The sequence below is a fragment of the Acomys russatus genome, chromosome 10, assembly GCF_903995435.1.
Source record: "Acomys russatus chromosome 10, mAcoRus1.1, whole genome shotgun sequence".
In the NCBI taxonomy this organism is placed as follows: Eukaryota; Metazoa; Chordata; class Mammalia; order Rodentia; family Muridae; genus Acomys; species Acomys russatus.
The window spans coordinates 33,937,401-33,962,971 of NC_067146.1; the positions used below are offsets into that span (position 1 = coordinate 33,937,401).

The 25,571-nt window shown below is 42.7% G+C and overlaps 1 protein-coding gene across 2 annotated transcripts in view; it reads right to left on the bottom strand.

Annotated features, from left to right (window-relative positions):
- Positions 1-5,957: 5,957 nt before the first annotated feature.
- Asb4 (ankyrin repeat and SOCS box containing 4) overlaps positions 5,958-25,571 on the bottom strand; it is a 55,661-nt gene continuing 36,047 nt past the window's right edge. For both annotated transcript variants that reach the window (XM_051151964.1, XM_051151963.1), the window contains exons 3-5: positions 14,616-15,106; positions 7,412-7,525; positions 5,958-6,339 (exon numbers count right to left, since the gene is read on the bottom strand). In XM_051151964.1, coding sequence (XP_051007921.1) covers positions 6,151-6,339; positions 7,412-7,525; positions 14,616-15,106 — 794 coding nt within the window. In that variant the 3' untranslated portion in view covers positions 5,958-6,150. The remainder of the gene's footprint in view (positions 6,340-7,411; positions 7,526-14,615; positions 15,107-25,571) is intronic.

Consider the following 25,571-nt stretch of genomic DNA (forward strand, 5'->3'; position numbering starts at 1 on the left):
AAGTTGACTGAACTCATGTAGATAATTATTGGGACCGTCCTCTACCATCTTGGGGAGTTAAACAGTGCTCCCTTTCAAAAGGAATGTATTGGAGGGGTGAGAAGTTCACAACACCCTCACCTGAATATCTAGCTGCTCCCCTCCACCTTGCCTTAATTGCACATGGCCTATGGAGGAGCTGGAGTGTGCAGACCAGGGAAAGACCAGGGCGAGGTTATATGCTACAAAGACAGCCCTCATCCCTGCTAGGCAAAGGCTTTCTAGGTGTAGCTTGCTGCAGGATGGGAGCACTCATAGGCCCATAGGTAACCTTTGACCTGTGTTCTGTAAGGAAGCTCAGTAAACCCACTGGCTCTCCAGAGTGGACTTTGGTGGGATCCTGCCTCAGTTTCAGGGGGACCTTCAGAGAAGGGGTAGCTATTCTTCACATCTCCCTCTGAGAAAGAATCTTTTTTATTAATTTATTCATATTACATCTCAATTGTTATCCCATCCCTTGTACCCTCCCATTCCTCCCTCCCTCCCTCCTGCTTTCCCCCTACTCCCCTCCCCTCTGTCTGTGACTGAGGGGGACCTCCTCCCCCATATATGCTCATAGGGTACCGATTCTCTTCTTGGTGACCTGTTATCCTTCCTCTGAGTGCCACCAAGCCTCCCTATCAAGGAGACGTGGTCAGAAATGGGGCACCAGAGTTTGTATGAAAGTCAGATCTCACTCTCCACTCAGTGGTGGAGAATGTCCTGTCCATCGGCTAGATCTGGGTAGGGGTTCGAAGTTTACTGCCTATATTTTCCTTGGCTGGTGCCATACTTTGATCAGGACCCCAGGATCCAGATCTGCCCATCATAATGTTCTTCTTGTAGGTTTCCAGGACCCTCTGGATCCTTCTATTTCCCCATTCTCCCATGCTTCTCTCACCTAAAGTCCCAATAGGATGTCCTCCCCTCTGACCCACTTTCCTGGTAAGTAAAGTCAAGAAAGAATCTTAGTAATGGTACTAAATGGCACCATCAAGGTACTTGTCTTATACCTTAGTACAGTCCTAGCTTGGGGTGAACATTTCATTTCTGGATGACTTCACTGCATAGTGAACAGCAATTACTTAAGACACAATTTGCTGACACCTAATTTTTCCCTCCTGGGTTGTCCCCAGAGCATCTCATGGTCCATCCAACATTGGTCCTGAGATGTCCCTGACCTGAAAGACTGTAATCATCCTCTGCCTCTGTAAACAGTCTAACCATGAGTCCTGCTGTGCTGCGAATGGCAGGAACCCTGAAGCTCCACAGACTGCATCCAGTCTTCCAGGTCACTTTCCTTCATAGACCTTTTAAGTAGTTGTGTTTAAATATTTTAATATGTAAGAATACTTTAAAATGTAATCCCTCTCCTATTCAGGAATAAATCAGGCTGTAAGACTGGAGTATTTTATAGGAAAAGAGAAAGCATTACTGTCTTGAATGCATAATTTTTCAACACTGTGTATTTATCATTTGATTGTTAGTTTGAAGAATTAAGGGCAGTGGAGAGCTGGAGAGGATGGTGATAACATGATTCTCCAGGACCTTTTTTGTGATTCAAGATATTTTATCAAGTGACTCTAGCAATTTCTGTCTTCCTTCTGCCCTTTTGTGGAAAATGGTCATCTCTCCCTCCAATCGTGACTATAAGTTTGGTGTTGGTGACTATCAATTTCAGTGCCAACCATTTCTCTAATCTTAATGGCTCCCCAACACTCTTCTTAGCTCAATCCCAAACTGTCTTGCATCATAAATCTAGTCCACCTGTCTGTTGTCTGCCTTCCCTGGCCACAGTGACCTCCTGGTCACCACAAATACCAAGGCTACCCCATGCTTTCATCGCCCAGGCAATGCTTTATGTTTTTGCACCTATCAGGATCCCTAGAGGACCTGAAAGGAAGACTGAAGAGAGTTTAGTCAAAGCTCATTCACATGGAAAAAAGCAAGGCACCCTGAAATGCCCCTGGTAATGGCAGTTTAGTGGAAGCTTTGCCTTCTCCTAGGGCTGAAGGAACAAGGGGAATGAGTGTTGGGGGATGGTCTGATGTATTTTGATGTTAATTACTGCTTTCTATCTGTGACCTACCTTTTGTTTAATAAAAAGCCATCCCACCTAGAGCAGAGGAGATCGGTGGGACTTAGAGACAGAGGAATTCTGGGAAGAAGAAGGAGACAACCTGAAGTGAAAAGAGAATAGCTGCCATGGGTTAGCTGGAGAAGCACGTGGCCTGCAGCGTGGATGGAGAATCCAGCCCAGATGAAGAACATGAACAAGTATTTGGGATTATGGACAAGAGGTAGCCTGATAGAAGTTATTAGAAGTAGAGGGCATGGGATTGAGACAGGGATCCCATGCCTGTCCCACTATGGGAGGCAACTTAGAGGATTGATATCTGCCCTGCCCCAGGTTAACTAAGGCTATCTTAAAATATAGCAAGTGTCTGTGTCTTGGTTGATTGCCAGCCGGGCCTACAGATAATACTGATAATACAGATATAATTTAAAAACAATAGGGAGCAAGCCAATCCAATAACCCAGGGAGAGTGGAAATGTAGGAGGAAAGTCTCTCCCAGGAGGCGTGGCCATGTCAAGAAGCCCATCCCCTAGCAAGCATCTCAGCAAGAGGGAGCCAGGTCTTCCCATTGACCGGACACAAGGAGCAGGGATTCCAGTTGAGGCTAGCCTGGAAGACAGAAGCAGAGGGACAGCCTCTCTGCCCACATGGCAAAGGTTCAGGTGACCGGCTGACCAACCAGATAGTAAAAGGAGCCATTGCCTCCCATGTAGACGTACTCATAAAAGAGCAATGCTTCAGAAAGGTGTCCTTTTGCCTGTTGGCTAAGATCCCACAGCAATGCTTTTTCCTCTCCCATCCTTCACCCCAGAGAGCCCAAGGAGTTCCCAGACCTGATCTGCCTTGTCCTCATTGGTCCCCCATCCCCAAAGAAACTTGCCTCCCAAGTGAACAGGAATCTCCTAAGCTTCTGCTACAGTGATAGTTTTACTCAAAGGATACCTCACCCCACTGGTAAAAACCTACTTTTACACCACAGAGACTATAGTAGCATCATTGATGGTGACTATAATAAAATGCCTACTGTGTGCCATGTTCTGTATTGATTTAACGCTCAAAGTAATCCTGTAAAACTTTTGTGAGGTAACATGCTTAGTCCCGTGTTGCAGATGTGGAAATTAAGGCAGGGAGCAGATATAATATCACTTTTCACAGATTTGTGGTGAGATGAGGGTGAAAAACAGTATATGAACAATACATCTGCCTAGCATCCTATTGAAATAGCTGTCGAGTCTTTCTTGGGTCATAGCTATGATGCTTGTGTTTCAAACAGAACTAATGAATGGCTATGACTATCTTTAAAAGTTTTGAAAAATGTTTGAATTTGTTACAATCAACCAGACGAGGAACCAAGATTGATGGTGCAATGCATTGCAAGTGGTTTGTTGCTTTTCTTATCCCCCGCCTCTGCACCCATCTTCTTCTGACTACTGTATTGTTATCAGAACCTACTGGGCTCCAAATGGAAGGACAAGTGGGGATGTAACATTGGGCTATTAAAAACTAGAACACGGGTCTGTGTGGATGCAGAGAAGGACAGAAGGCTGGAGAGGAGGGCTCTTCCTCTCATCAAAGCTGCCACCTCTCATGGAACATTATGAAGAGGGCTGTTTTTTCTCTGGAACATTAGATGTCTGTTTACAGAAAGCTTTCGCAGAAAGCAGAAAAGCATTATGGGGGTACAATTTCCTCTGTTGCTTTGTCCAGGGTTAAGTAAATAGTGAGAATTAAGGAAAATGAAAAGCCCAGGATGCCAGAGATGGCAAGAAGTGGACCAGAAGCATTCAGTTCAATTTTCTACTTATCATTAAAGTACACTTACTAAAACTGCAATGGCCTCCATTTTATTTTGTTCCGGCCACATTCTCCCCTTTACTTTCTCCTGACAGCATAGTTTGCTGACAGGCACAATTCTTCATTCCAGCACTCTTCCTTAATGCTGAAGAAAGCAGTGAAACAAGTTTTGTTGTTGTTTTTTGTTTGTTTGTTTGTTTGTTTGTTTGTTTTGTTGTTTTTTTTTTTGGTCTGTGTCTCTATGCAAGAGTCAATATTGTGTGAGGAAGATGAGTCTTGTTGATAAGTAACTCACAACGACTAGTGGGAACACCACAGCTTTATTGAAGATCTCTATTTGAGCTTTATTAAAGGTTAAAGTACAGAAGAAATCACGTTAAGTCCGCATGCAAGTGATGCAAACAAGTAGCCATGTGTTCTCTGCGAGACAGAGGCAAGCATTCCGACCCACCAACACCGTGACGAGCGCTCCTATCTCCCTATGTGAGGAACACCATTTCCGCTGGTTCTCAGTCCCTCTTAACCTGTTATAAGTCAACCTATCACAGACTTTTCTGCCAGAATGTTCCTGATGAAGGAGAGAAGCTCCCAACCCTTTGAATATTCTATGTGCTAAATAACGTTCGGCTACACAAACTATTTTGTATGTGTAATCTGTACAAATTCAACATGCTGTCCCATGATAGAGATGTTGTTTTTAACACAGAATCTGCTTTTTCTGAAGTTAGTTGAGCTAAATACTTCAAAAACACGATCACGTCCACCTAAACAACACTGGGAGTTGGGGAGGGGGGGTTGAAAACACAGCTAAAGGGAGGGGGGAACTACTGGAATATTTGACATCATCTCTAGACAACACAACAGGGAAGTGTCCAACAGCAAACAAGAAGCAAGACCACACACACACACACTGAAGAAGTCTGCTGACTACAACAAGTACACTGTCTACACTTCACTGCTGCTTTAACTACCACAAACACTGTGCCCAGAGGTGACTAGCTAGCCCAATAATGATTAGTGAGAGCCAAATTAGCAAAGCAAAGTTCTCCAGGAGGCCTTCCAGCATGGTTCCACTAACAGACACTAAATAAGTCTTATAACATACTTCATTCAATGCTTCCCAGGTTTTCATCACTTCCATGTCTGTCATTGAGTCTGAAGGGAGCCACTGATAAAACGCAGGCTCCTTACCTATCAGCTAAAATGCTCTAAACTATCAATGCGTTCCATGAGAAGACCAAGCAAATCAACTAAGTTCTTCCCTTTACAACTGCTTTTGCCCACGTCCCTAAACTTCCTTCCTTCCTTCTCATAGAGTGTAGCCTATTTTTCTCGGATCTATGACAAAACATAACATGATCTGGATTGTTTGAAGAAACTCAAAGACACTTACTCTCCTAGTAGCAGGTCCCTCTACACAATTATGCATGATTTGTCTTTATGTTTAAAAAAAAAAAAAATCACACGCTTCCAGTCAGAAGCACACTTCGGAGAGGTAAGCACCAAACATGAGTCTGCTCCTATACCCTCACCCCATTGCTTCATACGGCAGTCGTCTGCTTGCATGTCTGGATCCTCTGGAGGACAGCCGTCCTCACTGACCTCATCCATGGTCTCCAGTGTCTGGCTCAGTGAGCGTGTTGAAATGTCTAATCCTGGACTCCTAAATGAACTGCTCTCTCCTTCTTGTTTCTATCTTGACCACTCAAAGATCTTGTTCCCACTGCACTCCACACATTGATCACCAAAATGAATGGATGACGTTGGTTTGGGGAGGAGGCACTTCTAAAGCTAGTAAGGGAAGTCTGCTCAATAGTCACAGGCGGGGAGACACCAAGCTTAGGAGGCCGCTCACAAAACCTGCTACCTTGCGAGCTAAACAGTCATGTAAACTTATTACTGATAATATGGAGAGATGAGATTGGTTGTAAGAAATGTGGGTCCCTTTTCAGATGAAATCGTATGTGAAAGTTTTACAAAATACCTCAGGTAACTAATAAAAGATGTCACTATTTGAGCTACTACTGCTGTGTCAGTGTCTGCCTTCTAAATGCACTCGTGGCTTTCAAAATTCTTTTAACTTTACTTGCTTGTTGCCCCTCACCGTGCTACTCTAAGATTAATGATATGGTGTTTGCAAAGCGTTTTTGAAATCCCCAAAGTGTTATAATCAACCCAAGTATCATTTTATATACGCAAACTTCGTCTACCCAGCGAGCCCACTGAAATATCTAGCACTGGGAACTGCTGTCTCCTAAGACTTAATAAATGATTCCCTCTGGCTCCAAAAGCAAGTACTTCTTCAATGACAATGGGAGGGACAGCAGAGGGATCGCTTTGTGGCATCTGTTGTGTAACGCTTTGCGAATGGCACACCTCGACAAGTGCATGAGGGTCCTGGGAGTGTTGCAGCACACCTTGAAGAGAGAGTGGTAAAAATCCCAGTGTTTCTGGAAAGCAAGACAAGACAGGTTAATTGGAGGGAGGCTCCACAGTTTGCACAGATAAAATCTACCCTGATGCATTTATCCCTACTTTACATATAAGGAGAGCTTTGTGGCGTCACTGATAGTGAACAATTTTGAGCACAAAATTAAAGTGGGAAGGTCAGGAAGTGGAGCATGAAAAGACTGAGAAGAGAAGACAAGAAGCACATTCACAATCCAGGACATGATATAACCTACCATGCCTGAACTGCCTGGACCAGTTCAACCTAAAACGGCAATTTTAATTTAACTCAGAATTGCAGTGTGCTCTTTATGCACCTGGTAAAATGTGCTTGCAGTGGCCAGCAGGCAAGTAACTTTAAAAGGTAAAAGAGCTAATGATTAGCAGGATAAATCTAGTTGTAGTTGTCTAATCATACAACTACACCAGTGGCCTCTGAAGCCCAGGGGACCTGGTGCCTGGTACCTCTCATATATTAGACACACCCTTGACTCTGAAATCAAGAACAGGCGGCTCTGTGGGTAGGGCTGGCTTACAGGTGGAGCAAAGTCTTTAAGCTCGCAAGTGAGGGCACGCATGGCTCTACTATGAGCTTTGGGTATGGTTCACTGAAGACGTTAAAATAGCAGAAGGTAGACAGATAGCTAGACAGACAGACAGACAGACAGACAGACAGATAGAGAGAGATATATGGTTAGTCATAAGCATTCAGAGATAGTTAAAAGCAAGTGAAATAGCTACATACACTTTTCCGGGAAAAAATGCTGAGTGAGCAGTCCCAGATATTATCACTTAATGCATGTAAATGGAAGGAAAATAAAACTGCCACCTTCATGTATTTACTCAAACTTCTATCACAGAAATCCCTCAAGAGATTCCCTAATATCTCATCTTTGACAGACAGACATAGAGTTTTACACTCTCATATTTGTATTGTATAGTCCTTTGTTTCATTTTATTTGAAAAGGCTTTGAAAGTATCCTCAAAACCAATGTTTTAAATGAGAAGGCTGAGTACTCATATGGAGGTCTGGGGGCCCTCACTAGGGAAAACCATAACGAATGAATTATTTACCTCCAGGTCATCGTCGGGAATAGCTCTTCTCCACTTGATGTTCCATCTGATGTGCTCATAGGCGTTGACCACCACTTCAATCGCTTTGGGGCAAGCATGGCAAGCCTGGATCACCTGCAGAGCAAACAGAGAGCTCCGTCACTTTGGTGTGTGTGCCCGTGATTCACAATTCTCACAGACACCAAGAATCCCTAGGCACAGTTAGGTGTGGCTTCATGCACCTGGAGTCCCCCCTGTTCAATATGCTTTGGGATCACTGGGACTCTGGTCCGAGACCCACTCAGGCAGTACACCCTAACCACACCTCTAGGAAGAATTCCCATGCCTGTTATACTATCTGGAGCACTAAGCTTACATGGCAAAGCCAACCTGGGACCCAGAGTGTACCCTGTCCCACAAATATGCCAAAATGAAAACTTTAAAAAATAACACTGAAAAAAGTTAAACATAAAAAGTATATTATTCCAAGCCAGAGAGCTGTATAGACTGGGCCTAGTCAGCACAGATCTCTTGAAGAAGCAGAGGTCAGCTCTCAGTGCTGGACAGTAGAAAGGGATTTTAGGCCCCATAAGTACTATTTCCTTATGAATAAAGATCATATTAAAAATAAGATGAGAATAACAAGCAGTTGGAGGTCAGAAAGCCTTAGTTACTGTGGGAAACTCATTACATATCCTGTTTAACTACCGGTCATGCACAACTTCTGAAATTCTACTGTGAAGTGAATTCTCTGCCCTCTGACTCCAGGTCTTTCTCTAGGAGCCAAGCTTGTTTCCAGAGCTTGCCACTTTAAAGAGCAAAGAACTCACGCATTCTCCAAGGCCAAGGTTCCATAAGCTAACCCAGTCCCCCTCCAACTCTTAGTCAGCTGAGTGGAATAGCAAACTCATTCGCTAGGGGCTGAGGTGGTATTTTACCAGAATTTGCCTCATGAAAACATGAGACAATGGGCATGAGAGTCCTCTGCTAAATAGCTTGCAATGAAGCCTTGTAGGCTCAATTTTCTTAACAAATATATTTTATTATGAACTTATTAACCGAGAGTACCTCACTTATAACCCAACTAACCAAAACAATAGGAAAAGAGGATTAAAGAATACAATAATGGAACCATAAGGATATAAGTTCCGAGGAACTATTCTCCCAGCAGAATCAGCGGGATTTCTTCTGCTGGAACCTGGAGTAACCAGAACCTGGAACCTCAGCAGGAGCCCGGAGCCCCAAAGCCTTCCCTGAGCAGTTCCCTCTAGAAGCATCTCAAAGTGGAGCAATGAACAGCCAAAACTATCCCAAGTCTCCAAAGACCCCGCCTCTTGTTTTTGGCTCACATTTATACCTCCTCTCAGAATTTGTTCAAGAATGTTTTTCAGCTGGTTAGCAACCAATCTCCTCCACATGGTGGGTGGTTCGACTTCTAAGGGGATAAATATCACCTGTTCTCTCATAAGTCTTTTTCTCAACCCACATTTGTGATCTAAACAAAAAACATGTTTATCTCTCCTTCAAAGCCTCGCTTCAGTGAGTTAAGGGCCAAGGAGACACTGTCAGATGGAGTAGGGCCATGTGTAATAGTACAGAAAGGAGAGGCAGGCTAGAAGGTAGTCACATCTATTATATCTTCCCTGTTGTCCCTGTATAGCCTGAACAAGCCCCGGTTGAAGTGTCTATACCACAGAAGTCAGCACATGCTATGGCTGTATCAAGAAAACATTTTTCCTACATCTAGATACCAATGAGGCAGTAAATCGATGTCTGCTTAGTATTATACAGTCTATACCACGCACACACACACACACACACATGCACACATGCACACATGCGCGAGCACGCACGTGCACGCGATAAAACAAATGAGTAAAAAATAAAGAGAAAAAATTAACAAGTAATGTAATTTAAATGTCTGCTTTGGTTTTAGTGTACTTTATCTGTCCTGAGCTTACATGATTTGGTATTTTATGAAGACTGCATTTAATCAGTACTCAATGTTGTTGATGATGTCACACTCTGGTCCTGTGGGCTACTGTGAGCTGATTTGGCACAAAACTGCTCTCAGTTTTCAGTATTTAAGAAGCAATGTTGCAAGCTACTACATATTAAATGAATATATTAAGCTCCAAATCAAGGAACGAAGGATTAGAACTAGTCTGTTCATTGGCTAGATGTCAATGAGCATTGACCCAAATGCATATTTAGTAATAGGATCCACTTATGGAAACATTCTAGCTACTCTCACAAAGTTTCTCAGCTTGCTCTATAAAAGCAAAGAGCAACCCTGGCCTACTGGCCTACAGTGGGGTAAGCAAGCAACTGGAGCCAGTCACCAGTCACCTGGTGCTGATGGGACTTCTCAAGAGGCAAAGATTCTTGTTTGTTTTTCAAGGCAGGGTTTCTCTGCATAGCCCTGGCTGTCCCAGAGCTTGCTCTATAGACCAGGCTGGCCTCGAACTCACAGAGATCCACCTCTGCATCCTGAGTGCTGGGATTAAAGGTGTGCCTGCACCACCAGCAAGTTAAAGATTCTGAACCTTGAAAAAATAACTTTCACTAGGGTTGTGGCTGTTAGGTTGGGGTTCTATCCCAACACTGAGAAAATAGATCTTTATTAAGTCTCAAACTAGACGGCCTCGTCATGGGAGACAAGCTGGTTATGCTAAAATGGGAGGTGTCCATACAGTAACCCAGCTCATTCATCTCTGGGTCTTCCTCACCCACCTCCTTGTGAAGGCTGAGAAAGTGGGAATGGAGGCAAGATGAAGTTGCCTTATAAATTATTCTTCTCATACTACACATTGCTGACTTACTGGAGTTGCCAGTCTTCATAATATGGTGTCATGGTTAAGGATGAATTTTCGTATAGACTTTTCATATAGTTCCCAAATATTGCTTGAAAGGGGCTTATACTAAAGTTTGCTTGTTATTTATCCTATTCATAGACCCTCTTCAGAAAAGGCTCAAGCAAAGATGTGCATACAGGAGTGTAGTTATAAATGGTTTGAAGCCAAACATTATACATCTGGTGCTATTTGCACGTGACATCTTCCGGTGTATAACAAAACGATGACATCTCAGCATTCGTTAGGGTGAAAATTGGGTGGTTCCAAATCCTGACCTTCTGCCATCTTCAGATGCCACAGGCCCAATGCCTCCACTGGTGGCATTAGTTTTGCTGACATTCTATCTTAGGGTTTCTATTGCTCTAAAGAGACACCATGACCACAGCAACTCTTATAAAGAAAAACGTGTAATTGGGGCTGGCTACAGTGTCAAAGGCTTAGCCCATTATGATCGGGGCACTGTGCCTGCAGACATGGCGCTACAGAAGGAGCAGTCTGCATCTTGATAGGAAAGTAGCAGAAGGGACCTGACCCACTAAGCCTAGCTTGATCATATGAGACCTTTAAGCCCAGCTCCACAGTGACACACTTCCTCCAACGAGGCCACACCTCCTAATAGTGCCACTCCCTGTGGGCCAAGCATTCAACACACAACAGTGTATGGGGTCATTTTTATTCAAAACACCATACACTCTCTGCTGACAGAACACTTGATTCTCAAACCATGAAAGGCTTCTTTTTAGCCTGAAAGCTTCCTAGCTATTATTACAGGCACTTCAGGCTTCAGGAGCTAATACAACTGGACTCATTTTCTAAGCCCTCAGTAACTATTTCACCCAGGCAGTAACTAGATAGATAGATGATGATTGATGGATACAGAGATAGACAGATAGGTAGATAGATAGATGATAAACAGATTAGTAGATAAATAATAAATAGATACATAGATAGATGATAGATTAGTAGATAAATGAATAGATACATATATACATAGATAGATTATAGATAAATCATACATAGGTATATAAATAGATGATAGATAGATAGATAGATAGACAGACAGACAGACAGACAGACAGATAGATAGATAGTAGATAGATACAGAGAGAGAGAGAGATATGGATTAAAGACATCCCCCCAGCTTTTTCCAAAAGCTACCTGGAACCTTACATAGTGTTATATTTTTGTACACACACAGACACACACACACACACACACACACACACTTATTATCAAGGGAACTGCTTGAGCAATGGGCTTCACCCACTGCATTGTTCAACGGCAGAAATACCTCTGGCCTCCCCCAAATTCTCACATTATCATTCCCGTACCTAGAAAAAAAATGCCTTTCTTGCCCTACAAGAAATCTCGATTTTGTCTCCCCAGGGTGTCGCTTCCTTCTGAATTATGCTAGCAGAGGAAAAAAAAAAAATCAAATGTCCTTCAGTACCCTGGAAAGCAATTGTGGACCCTTTCTTTCTCCTCAACACCATCTTGCTTTATGTAATTTATACATTGGATCTCTGTGAAGTGCAGCGCCTCCCCATTCGCTCTGCATTGTGAAGACAGCGTCCGCAGCTCTGACCTTGGTCCTTGCAAATAAGGAAACTGAATTCCCCATCCAGGAGAGAGCAAATCACTTTATCTTCTGGATAAATGAGTCAGTCATTTGCCTGTTGTAAGGCCGAGGTTCTCTTAGCGAAGTCGGCCTGGGGAGCAGCTGCTCCCAATCACTTTGAAGCATCTGCATGGCAAATTGAAGGTTTTCTCCTGCTTTCCCACTCTCACACACTTCTGAGAGGCAGCACCAATACTGTTGACAGTAGCAGGCCGGCACCAGTAGCCATGTCTGTGCTAAATCTCCTTAGCAATCAGCCAAACCACAGGTAGTTAAAGGAACAAACAAAACCAAGTAGGAAAACACTGCTGTGCCTTGGGACACAAGACAGGTGTGCTTATGTTAAAGGCTATTGGAGCACTGAGCAGCCTCCCCAGACCAGTGGGCACGCCACACCCACTCTCACTTTATATGCACCCAACATGGGTGCTGGGAACTGAGCCTGAGTCCTCTACAAGAGCAGTAAGTGCTCTTCACTGCTCCCTAGCCCAGCAAATTAATACCTTCTAAAGTGAGTTGTGCTAAGCAGACAGCTTGCTTGACTTTTGGAGTTCCACTGTAAATCATAAGGAGAGCCTGGTAAGATGGGAGTGGAATATAAGGAGGGAGAGAAACAGGCAACCGGAGAAATGTGTACAGAAGCAAAATGACAGTGAGGCTAAGAAATGCCGGGCCAGCCTGCAGGCACTGAAAGTACCTTAAGAAAAAGTGTAAGAAATGTGTGGTCCCATCCTCTAAGTATGTGTTTGATACACTATGAACAGGCATAACTTCCTCCTCATGAAGGGCTGTGCTCACATACTGATGCCAAAGGGTCTAAGCCAAGAATACCCATTTCACAGGTGGGGAAAACCGAGGCCTAGAGAAGCTAGTTGTTCATTGAATCACTCCCTTATGGAAATAGAGGAGCAAAAGTTGATCTCAAGTTCCTCTTTCTGTATTATTTTGTTCCAGTTATGAATAGAAAATCTAAGTCTAAGATGAATTATAGATGACAAAGTAGAGATTAAAATTAAAAGCAAGAAAGGAGAAGTTTGCAGGATGTATATGCGCTATCGTGGCCCATCCATTAGAAGTAGGTGGTCCTCTTTGTGTAAATGACACAGGTAGTGCTCAGAGACAATTACCCAAGCAAAAGAGTGCCATGCGCTCAGCCATCATAGAAGGTTACAATTAGGACCAGACTCTTTTTTTTTTTCCCCCCCCACCCCCCCCACTTATTTTTGCTCTTATTTCTGGAGAGTGAAAGCCAGAAACCCAGATTCTCCTCCTTCGGGCATCTCTCCCTTTGACTGTGTGAGACAAAGTGGAAGAGGCAGCTGGGGCTTTTCCTGCTCTTGGGGTCCTGAGGCAGACTTCAGTGGGGAGGTAGCACACAATCACCGAGGAGCCACTTGCTACTGACCATGAAAATGTTATTCTGGGGTGCCCTCGGCTTTAACACATAAGTTTAAGGGAAGAAAATTAATCCTCGGTTAAGACACGGGCAAGCAAGTGTAAAGTCCCTGCTGAGTTCAGTGCCGCTTGCTCTGGGCCTGTCGTAACTGAAGAACTGAACGCTCTTTGGATTTTTACCTGTGGTTTTTCCTCATTGAACTAATTATTCCACTTTTTCTTTAGCTTTTTTTGTTTTTTGTTTGTTTCGTTGTTTGTTTGTTTGTTTGTTTGTTTAACTTGAATTTTGTGAGACAATGACTTAATTAATAGCCCAGGCTGGCCTCAAACTTACGATTCTCTTCCCTCTACTTTTCAATGCTGGACCAGGACCAACAGGAGCACATCCACCACCACTTGTGACTTTTGACTGCCTTCCCATCTTTAGAACTTTCCCCTAAGTTGTCTTAGGGGAACTGCATATACACATATAGATGAAATTATATTATGAAGCGTGATCACCGTCCAATTAAATGGACTAGTCTCCAACTTTCTCAGCTTCTTTAAGGTTTTAGAATTGCAATGTCATCTGGCTTGCTTTAATTATGAAATGCATTTTGACTACCAAATTAATGATATCATTAACCTGATGCTTGCACCTCCTGCATCCCTCTACTTCATCATGTACTGTGCATATTAAAAGGACCTCTCTGCGTGATTTCCTTTCCCAATAGACTCCAAGCTACTTGAATAGGTACCATGTCTTGGTCATACCAACATCATTAGCATCTGCTCCCTGCCAGTCCATTACAGATTATTAATTAGTATTGTTCAGAAAAGAGACTGTGTCATATGATATTATGTGAATAAATTCTTGAATCAAATTATGTGAGGTCGGGTCCTAATCCCACCACTGCAGGAGCTCAGACGTGACTACATGCCACAGTTTCCTCTGCTTGCAGATCAGGGACAATACATCCTCCATAGACCTCTTGAAGGCATCGAGTTAGCAAATACAAAATGTTTACAACAATGTGCTGAATTCATTACAAGTCATTACTGGTCCCCGTGTGTTAGCTGACATTGTTGCTAGCTTTTGTTAAATTGGAAACATGCGTAGCTCTTCCCTGGCTGAAAGCTAGCTCATTCCAAAACAGGTTCTGTGGTCTTTAGATCAGACATGGGGTAGGAGCAATTGCCTGGTCCCTCGTGCACTGACTTTCTAACTCTCGCCCAAAGTTCTAACGTACAGAGGATGGGGAGGTCTAATGGAGGTCAGACATAGTTAACTCGTGCTCAAATCTTGAACAAGTTGGGATCACCGGGAGACTGGAGGGCACATCTCCCTTTGAGCTAAGATGTGGGACTGCAGCCTCACCTTGTGGAACTGTGGGGGGTAGATGCGCGCAGCCCCGTGGTTCAGCAGCAGCTGGTAGCAGACCTCAGGCTGTGCGGCGGGACGCACGGAGGTGACCTTCAACACGTACTGGATGGCTGCGCAGCCGTTGATATCCATGAGGTTGGCCTCAGCGCCCGCCTCCAGCATCATGTGCATAAGCACCTGGTCGCAATTCCAGGCAGCCTTGTGCAGAGGGGACTTGAAGTCATCATCACGGGCGTTGACCTCAGCGTTGTTGTCCAGCAGCATGCGGCAGATGAGGTGGTGTTCCCTGCTGTATTCCTGCTCCTTGAAGCGCAGGGCCCAGTACGTGGCAATGGCCAGTGGGGTCTCCATGTGGGCATTCATGCTGTCTACGATGGCCCCGTGCTGCACGTAGAAGGCCGCTAGCTCAGAGAGGCCGAAGTGGGCAGCAGTGTGCAGGGGCGTCTCCTCATCCTGGTTGTTGGTTTTCATGTTCACATTTGCACCTACGAAGGGAAATGGAAGCAGACAGATAAACATGTGTCTATATTTATGGTTCCTTCATATGTATGACTTGCCTCGTAAGGGTCACTGGGCAAAACTCTTCCTCTTGGGTTCTTTTTAACCTCTGCCTGCCATGCATGACTCCCATCAAGCCACAAAGGGTCATTTCTGGCCCCAGTGTAAATCACTCCTTAAGGACTGCTAATAAATGCACTCCAGAAGAGGAGCTGACGGTCTCTCCCAAACTTGGTCACTGCTCTTCATTCTCAGGTGGGTTCCAAAGTAAGTGATGTTTCATTTTTGTTTTTCTTTTTAATGGTTTATAGCATGAAAATGCCAAACATATTTTTAAAACATAATTGTGTGTGTGTGTGTTGTGTGTGTGTGTGTGTGTGTGTGTGTGTGTGTGTGTGTAATGTTAAAGGTTGGAACTAGATAAAAGAGCTTGCCACCAAAGCCTGTCTACTTGAGTTTGCTATCTGGGATGCACATGGTAGAATGGGAGAACCAACTTCCACACAGGTGGTCCTGTGAGTTCCATGCATATATGCACACACACACACACACACACACACACACACACACACACACACAGGAATAGACAAATAAATATAATTTTAAATCAAAAGTAATGATTATATTAAAACAACTGTAGCTTGTGCAAGAGGCTTTAACATTTGTAGGCTTCTTAGTTTAAATGTTTACTTATTTGTGTGTGTGTGTGTGTGTGTGTGTGTGTGTGTGTACATGCTTCTGTCTATGTGCACCATATGCATGCAGATGCCCCTTGAACTAGAGTTACACGTGGTTGTGAGCAATCCAGTGTGCGTTCAGGGTGCTGAACACATGTCCTCTGCAAAAGTGGCAAGTGTTCTTAGCCACTGAACCATCTCTGAAGGCCCTGAAAATAGTTATAAGTGTTTTATGAACTAGTGTCTTTGTTCTCTTTCAAAGCAGGTGGATCAAAAGTTTGTTGCAAACAAGATTATGATGACATGAAAATCTCCCACTACTTTGGCTGAAGTCATAGCATCATGGGAGCTAAATCTTGGTCAAATGATGAACACACAGACACATGCACACACAGACACATACACACACACACACACACACACACACACACACACACACACACACACAAATGTTCTATCACCAAAACAGCCTAAAAGTCATAGATGGCATTGAAATGTGTAGAAGTTAGTATTATAGAAATAGTCACCAAAGGAAAGGAAACAGATTAGTTGAGGAAAAGATTTGCTAGACGATTGTCTGTGTTCGGATAGTGCCTTAGGAATGATTTTTCTGAAACCTACTTACTCAACAGACCATGAAACCAGTGTGAGTTTTATTTTATGATAAGAAATGTTAAGTATTAGAATGATCAACCTGAGAAGCTAGAAATTTCCTTCTCTGCCTAAGTTAAAGGGGTGAACTAAGTGCCCCTCAAAGCACCAGTATCATAAGCAATTTTACTGAAATGTTTCACAGGTACTTCAAATATGAGTCCAAGGAGACTGTTTCTATTGCTACTGTTAGCACGATCAGTGGCAGTAGTATTATTGTTATTGCTATAACTAATATTAATTTTAAACTCAACCATGTGCAGCATTTTACTCTTATTTTTCAGCTGGGGAAAGTCATCCTTGGATCAACAATTTGCAAAAAGGACACCAAGCTAGTGAGCTTGCAAGCAGAAATTTGCAATCAGACAGGCTGGTTTGAAAAATCCCTTATTATTATGCTATTTGACCTCATTATTATTTTTTTTCTGCAGGAAACTTTATATTTCTTGTTATATGAAAACCAGATGTAGCAGAAATGCCATTGCATTTTATAAATTTAAAAATAGCTTTCCCGCATGGATAGCTCCTTCTCAGCCTTATTTACAGCATCCCCTGATTATTCAGAACATGTTTAAAAAAGAAAACTCTCCCATAAGAAGTGTCCGATTAAGAAATCAACTTCCAGTGATATTTCTCCAAACTATGGCCTCTTCTCACTTGCAGGAGACAGAACTATAGTCAACTCATCCGGTTCATGAGTATTCTGACCCAGAAGGACTCTGGCCCGGAAGGGCTCTGACCCAGAAGGGTTCTAAGTGAGATCTGTTTCTAGTCAAATCTTTGCTCCTGGATAAAATGGAATGAATGTAAACATCTTCCAGAAGCCCTGTGCAGGGTCACTTCAGCACCTGGAGAATTTCCAGTAAGAAAGAGAATCAAAGAGTCAGGATGAATTTTTAAAAGCCAACTAAAGAGCAAACCACAGCCTTTGGCTTTGTTTGTTTGTTTGTTTTGTTTTGTTTTGTTTTTGTTTTGTTTTGTTTTTAATGGACTTGGATGTTTACTTTTGGTCTTTGACCTCTTAGGATAGCTAAATGCATGGTAGAGTCACCTTTTCTTAGCTGGAACTTCTCATTTTTATACTTGAATTGTGTCTATGGCAAGAAGTTTCAAAAATATATATATAATGCTTTTTTATTTTAGATTCTTGTGATTTCATCAAGAAATGTTGGGGGAACTTTTACAACTACTTTTTAACAGGAAGGTACAAAGTATTAGTTTTCAGTTACTTCCATAATAAAACTTAAAACAAGAGAAGGAAATATGCCTGTAGGAATGGAGATGACATTCTGAAATCAGGGGGTCTGCAAGGCTAGTTTTCACTGGAGGCTCTAAAAGAGAATCCATCTTAGCTTCTGGTGCTGGCTGGTGAGCCTTGATGGCCTTTTGCCTGTAGTAGTGTCACGTCAGTCTTGGCCTCTGCCTCCGCATGGCATTTGTGTGTGTGTGTGTGTGTGTGTGTGTGTGTGTGTGTGTGTGTGTGTGTTCATGAGGAAGAACACTACACATAGAGCAACAGGCTCACCCCACTCCAGAATGGCTTCATTGTTATCCCAGTGGTGCTATGTGTGGTAACTCTGTTTCCAAGCACATTCACAGGCTGACATGTTAAAAATCGGGGCTTCTACACACCCCTTTTTAAAATTTGGGGTGTAAAGGAGGAATGTAACTCAAGCTCATAAAATAACAAATGTGACATGATACACAAAAATATAATCACACAGATTCAACGTTATTGTAATCATATCACGGTTTAACAAGGCAAACACCCCTCCCTCCTCCTCCTCCTTTCTCTCTCTCTCTCTCTCTCTCTCTCTCTCTCTCTCTCTCTCTCTCTCTCTCTTTCTCTCTCTCTCTCCCCCTTATCCAGGGTATCACTAATATAGCCCATCTTGCCTCTAACTCACAAAGAACAGCCTATCTCTCCGTCCTGGGTACTGGGATTAAAGGCAAGCATTACCATGCCCTGATATGAAAAGAAAACATTTTTTTTCTTGATGTAAAATTGCTCCCTGCCCTCCTACTCTCTTCCCAATTAGAAGCTCATTCAGCCATAGGTAACTCTAGCTGCTTCATAAACCTGTTCAGATAGGCAAGTCTTTTCATTTTTCAGTCTTGCCACTTGTGTGCAGAACTCTGAACCAGACAGTTTGGTCTCCTAAGTATGAACAGAAGAGCCATAAGAAAATGTTGCTTCGTTTTACTTCCTTCCCTAAACATTTGACTATGATGTTTGCTGCTCTGTTCTTTTGTCTGACTCTGGCTCTCAGTAAAGTATTCACAGTTTGTCCTCTCTATCAGTGATATGCATTTCCCATGCAATGTCTACCTCAAGGGATTCCCAGCTTTCCTAAGCACTGCTGCTCCTGACATCCTTGCATGTTCTTGCACACCAGTGATCATGTGCCGGAGTTTTGTGTAAGATAGAGTTTTACAAAAACACCCAACTGAGCTCTCTTTTCCTTTTCTTTGTTTACTGAGATAGCTTTCATTCTAAAGTTGATGGTGTTTTAATCATTTTTACTATTACCTTTGATTGAATTATCATTCAATGAAATAAAATTATTTTAATTTATTTCTATGAGCTTACATGTTTTCCCTGCTCTAAACAGTTACCATATTCAAAGCAGCCAAGGCAATCCCCAGGAGGGCAGAAGCATCCTATCTTCTGCCTTTCTCTCCCACCGCCCTGTGGCTTTGTGAATGGAGGATGGCCAAAGGGCAGAGATTGTGCAGCCCTCTCTATGGAATAAGCTTCTGGTGGAAAGCAAATAAGCCACAGCCAGGAAGAGAGAAGGAGAGGAGTCCAATTTTAAATCAAAGTTGAGTTCTTAATCAGCCGTGGATATCCAACTTTTGAATTGCAACTGAAATTTTTTCTTATATGGGCAACTTTTTGTTATCCAAGATTTAGCGGAAAGGTCAGGAATTTGCCTCAGCTTTCATTCCAGAACAGGGAAGAAATTAGATCTCCTAGATAATTACTAATTTAAGGAGACAGCAGAATAAAAACCAGAAATATTTCATGACAATTTTACATGTATCACGTATGACCTAATTATAGTTGCCCATACCCAGTAAAATGTTTAAGTAGGATATCTCCTGGCACATATTTTAAGAATTCAAGACTCTGTGGACATGTATTTGTTAGCTTCATATATTTAAAATAGCAGTTAAAGGTGAACCTAGTGGCATAGCCTATAACAGCAACTCTTCAGAGCCTGAGGCAAGATTAAGGTTAGCTTGAGTGACAGGGTGAATTCAAGTCCAGATTGGGCAGCTTGGGCCTTAATATAAAATAAATAAAGTAAAAAGACTGCCCAGAATGCATGTGGTCCTAGTCTCAACTCCATAGAGGTCTGCATTTATTAAGCTTTTTAAATTTCTGAATATTATAGAAAAATGGAAGTACACCAGGTTTTGTTCCTTAACAAATAATCCACTTTTTACTTGTTCAGTTGTTTTATGATTTACTATTTTTATTGTTGAAACTTCTTATATTATAAAGGTATGACTACATTTATATTTTTCATTAATTTTTCTAAGGACAAAACCTGTCCATGTCATCTCTAAATGAATTTGTGTTTTAATACTCTATCCTTTTATAATAATGGTCATAGTTTTAAATAAAATATTCACCTATATGTTGGCAACTATAAAACCTTCCTTTTAAAAAAGTTCTTATTATTGTGTTGGGTAATTTGACACAAAATAGGGTTATGTTGGAAGAGGGAACCTCAATTGAGAAAATACCCCCACAAGATTGACCTGTGGGAGAGCCTGTGGTACATTTTCTTCATTGCTATGGATGAGTCCAGCCTACTGTGGGCAGTGTCATTGTGCCTATTTGTCCTGGGTAGAAAACAGGCAGAGTAAGCCATGGGAGCAAGCCAGTGAGCCACACTCCTCCATGACCTCTGCTTTAGTTCCTGCCTGCAGGTTCCTGCCTCGAGTTCCTGTTCTCACTTCCCTCAGCAGTGGAGTGGGATTCCTAAGCTGAAACAAACCTTTCCTCCTAAAGTTGCTTTTGGTCATATTTCAACACAGCAATAGGATCCCTAACTCAGATGCTATCTATTCATCATCAAGATACCAGCATTGATTTTTTTTTTTTAAATCCCTTCTCACCGCTTTTTAGCTGCAATCTTCAAGAATACAAATGAAAACATGGCAATTTGTCATGACTTCCTCTTCACATCATCATGAAAAGCTATACTTTTCTTAGAAAAGGTAACTGGGATGGAACATTTATGGTGTCATGGATTACAGTGACTTGTGACATATGTGAATACAAAGGAAATATTAAAACATATGGGTAGTAAAGATATCTGGAAGAAATTGATTGAATTTACTAACTTCAGGAAGAAGTTGAGTTCTCAGTCAGCTGTCTGCTTTACTGGAGTTGTTTCATCTTTCTTCTTCCCTTTCGGTCTCACTGGCTTGAACTACACCTGCCTTGGTGTGAAGGGTGGCAGTAGACTTCTATGCAGGTAAATCACAGCACGTTTGTTCAGTGCTCCCTTACAAACATATTAATAAAATCTATTTTGGAGCATTCTGCAGGAGTTTTGCATACTGTGTCTCACTTATTAACACTAGTATTATCTTCAAGACATCTATTACTCAAAGGTTAGACCTAGTATTTTTCCTGTTCAGAGCACTTCATTGTCCATGAGTTCTGTGATTATTTCCCAAATCTGCTTCTTTGTCAAGGATGTAATTTTGCACAGTGTCAAGTTTGTTATTAACTGTCACGAAAGCACATTTTCAGTTGCCTGCTTTTTTCTTGTTTCAATTTTGTCCTTTCCGTCTACTGTCTAGAGCAAATGTATTTCCTTGTAGCTTCCGTAGTCTTGTCTTAAGTGAAATCTCAAATGGAAGGCCATTGTCCTTAAGGTCCCATTCCTCTGGAACTTGCATGGCCCGTGGTATCAGCAGAACCAGCCCCTGTAGGTTGGCCTTTAAAGTTTATGTCACAAAGTCAGGATTTTTTTTTTTTTTATTCTTGCTTTCAGTAATCTCACCAACCCTAATGACTCCTCTATTTTCATGGAAGATGGATGTTTCTGGTTCATCCTCTCTTTTCTCTTTATCCTGACACCGGTCTGCAATTATGTGTGCGTAGACCATCCAGCATCCTCACAGTCACAGTTCTTTATTCTTCTGGGGATAATTTCATCACCATTATCAAATACCTGGGTGGACCTGCCTGTTGTGGATTCTCTGATAAATGCTTACCCCTGTCGACACTGTTAGGCTTACTTTGAGTCCCTGGTTTAAGTTTTCCAGGTGCCCTTGGCTAAGTCAGTCAGCCTTTCCTTAATTCCAACATATGCTAATTTTTCCTCAGGATACAATTTAATCAGTGTAAGTTAAGTGTGCTTCTGTGAGAATATTCCAATGCCTGAAGCTTAGAGCAATGGAAGGCCTTCACTCATAGCCCCTGGGTACTAGATGCAGGTGGCAAACCTGAGAATCAAATGCCCTCTATTTGCTCCCTTAGAAAGCCCAGTCTAACCAGTGTGGTGGCTTTTTCATCAGGATATGGAGGATCCTCAACCGAGTGGCACATGGTTATTTCTCAGATAGAAAAAAAACTTGAAATCCCCATATGAATTTTTCACTGCACAATGCCGAGAGCGCCTCTGTCTCTTCCATACAATGGAATACCTTTCTTTGACAAAAAAGACAATGAGCTGTTGATGTATTCTTGCTTCGTCCCATTGTTTCAAGAAACATCATGCTGAGTGAAAGAAGCCAGTTACAGAGGATCACTGACTGTGAGTCTGTTCATATGTCAAGTCCAAAGTGGACAAGAAAGTAGAGACAGAAAGCAGGTCAGTGGTTGCCTATGAGAAGAAACCTGGGGGAAATTGAGGGTGATTGCTGAGGAATACTGCATGGGTTTCTGGTTGGGTGATGATGACGTGTTCCAAAATTGACCATGGTCATGGCTACACAACTGCGCACAAGTTCCAGCTCTAGCTTCTGTGAATACATTTTACTATAGTAAATAAGAAAGACTTCATTGAGTTGTTATGTTAAGGAAGAAATGGCCTAAATGTTTACTGTACTCGGTATGACAAAAAAAAAAGAATAAAACTGAGTAAGTGATGGCGAGAGTAGTGAGGAGGGCAATGGTAGGTGGTTTTGTTATTGTTGTTGTTTTGTTTTGTTTTGTTTTCTGTCATGGGTATCTGGGGATGTGTCATGGTGGGGAAGAGAAAATGTAAGTTCATGGCAAAAGGCACTGCAGACAGAGGAAGCCGCAAAGCTGAAGATTCTGAGTTGGAACAAGGTTTTCGTGTCCACAGAACATAAAGAAGGCCAGCACTGAAGAGACAAGTAAAGGGAGAGTAGAAAGTAGCAGGAGGGAAAGTGGTCAAGAACCAGGAAACACACAGAGATGAACCAACCACAAACACCTCTGTCACTGCTTGGCCAGGTGGAGGGGACCATGAAAGCAAAGACATTCCTGGAGCTCTAAGATCACCGTCAGGAATAACCACTGTTCTTGGAGTCAGCTGGCCATGACGGGTGTAACCTGAAGTGGTCCTTGTGGGGAGAGATTTTGGCGGCACTGGCAGGGGTAATTGTGGGATGTAAGACACAGTAAAAGCTGGCAAACAAAGATGTCTACCACCTTTTCCCTGTGACAACTGCAAGAAGAGGACTGTTATTTACTGAGACAGGGTAGCTGCGGGGGCGGGAACAGCTCCTTTCTTGGTGTTAACTTGGACGTTATTATTAATTCTCCTGGGGCGATGAGTTTTACAGAGTGGCATAGAGGGTTCTGGATGTCCGGCAAGAGGGCCAGGCTGGAAAATCTCAAGTGAACACTATTGCATGATATTGAAGCCCCAGGACTGGGTGCGATGGGCTCAGCCATATTTGAGTTTGGACAGGAAAACTTGTAGAGGCACCCAACACGTCACTGCAGAAAAAACGAGTTGAAGACAGCGCCCAAGGAAACTGCAAATCAGCTCAATGCTGTCCACGTAACTGAGCGCGCTCTTCATTTGCCTATTCTCAAAGAAGGCTCCTACCGAAGGCTCACTGCTGTGTGGTCTCTTTAGCCATACCGGAAACAGAAAGCGGAGATGACAAATTCATTTCCTGCATCCACCGGAAGCAAATCTTTTTCACATCAAGGCTTATCTGCCAACTCCCCGTGCTACTGCTTCTCATCCCCGTGGGGGCAGATGCTTTTCAAACAGCCCGTGTTTTTGTTTGTTTGTTTGTTTTGTTTTGTTTTGTTTTGTTTTTGTTTTTGTTTTTGTTTATTTTAAAGTTACCGAACCTGAAAGGATAGATATCTTTCTAGCTGCACGGCTGGAAAACAAGACGCGGGCACTGACTGCATTCAGCCATCTTATGTTTACTTCATTTTCATTTATCTTTTTTAATTTGAAAATTTGCTGATTAAAATGTAGCAAAGTAACCACAGATAAGGGTAAATAGCACAGACTTCATGGAGAATGGACTGTTAGTATACAGTCTTGCAGGACATGTGAAGTGAGACCATATCCTGCAAAAGACAAAAGAATAAAGCCTTCTTCCATTACCCAGGGACACAATCCTGCTCTGTTTGCTTTCAGAGTAAGAGGAGGCCTGGTCCAGTTCCAGAGACAGAGGTGAGTGGCCATGTCTGCACTGATATGGGGCAGGGTCCTGATAGGTGAGGGGCATCACGTGACAAGGAATCGGCTGAGTGACCATGGATTTCCTTCTCAGGGGCAGCAACAGAAGTAAAATCCTGGATGAAACTTCTGTCTCTGGTGGAGCCAATGTCCTTGACAATGAACAAGGGGTCCATTAGTCCAAAGGCAGTAAGTGATGGTGTCCTTCGGCAACCAGGGCCTTACAGAAAATCTGCTTATCAAGTCTCTTGGGGGGATGAAGGGCAAGAAAGGAGCCCATGTCTGTCCAGATCTCTCTCTCTCTCTCTCTCTCTCTCTCTCTCTCTCTCTCTCTCTCTCTCTCTCTCTCTCTCTCTGTGTGTGTGTGTGTGTGTGTGTGTGTGTGTGTGTGTGTGTGTTTTACTGGAGCTGAACCTAGGGTATCATGCTAGCAACCCTTTTTTTTTACCTTTTATTTTGAGACAAGGTTTTGCTGTGTTGCCCCAACTGAGCTTAAATTCATGATCATGAATTTGCAGCCCTCCTGCTCCAGCCTGCTAGCTGGGATTACAGGCATGTGACACCAGGCTCAACTAAGAAGGGGACCTTGGAGAAAGACCTTCTACTAATACAGTTTGGGTGGTCACCACCTGTTATGTCCAGGGCTCCCTATGTGTCATGGGGAAAAACTGAGACTGATAACCAAGTCCTCAGAAAAAGCCGATGGGGCAGGGGTGATTCTTAGGCAAAATAGTTGGTGGTAGTTAGCTTCCTATTACTGTTGTAGCACACTATCACAAATGAAGTGGCTTGTCAAGGCACAAGTACAGTTCCAAAGGCCAGAGATTGGACACAGCAGAAGTGGTAGTTAATTTTATCTATCAACTTGTCTGGACCATATGGCCAAATATTTTATTGGATAGTTCTCTAGATGTTTCTGTGAAGGTGTTTGGTTTTTATTGTTAATTTGTTTAGTTATGATATAAAATACTGGATTTCATTATAATGCATATATATGTATGCATATACACACACACACACACACACACACTTATACACGTTGATCCACTTGCTCCCTCACTAAACAGTCCCCCTTCTGCTTTCATTTCCTGTACATATATGAAACACATGCATATATTTTAAACACATGAAAAAAGGTCAACATTTTGTCTTGCTCCCTGCCCTCACGGCTCCCTTGTTTCCATTTGTGGAAGTGAGTTTTGGGTGAAATTCTTGCTTGAATCAGTAGACTCTAAATAAAGGCAGATTGTCTTTCCAACCTGCAAGAAAGATCCTGGTCACTGGCCGCTGCTCTTCCCTGGGCCTGCCTCGGATGGGAAGCAGGAAGGCAGACTGACTTATGCAAGGCCTCATAGGCTCACTGCACTCAATGTGAGTTTCTTTTCTAGCTACGAGGATCATTATTCCAGACTAGTATTTCACAAATTCTATTCTGTGACATATTAGTACTGGGTGGCATGTTTTAAAAAAAACAAAAAACCTCT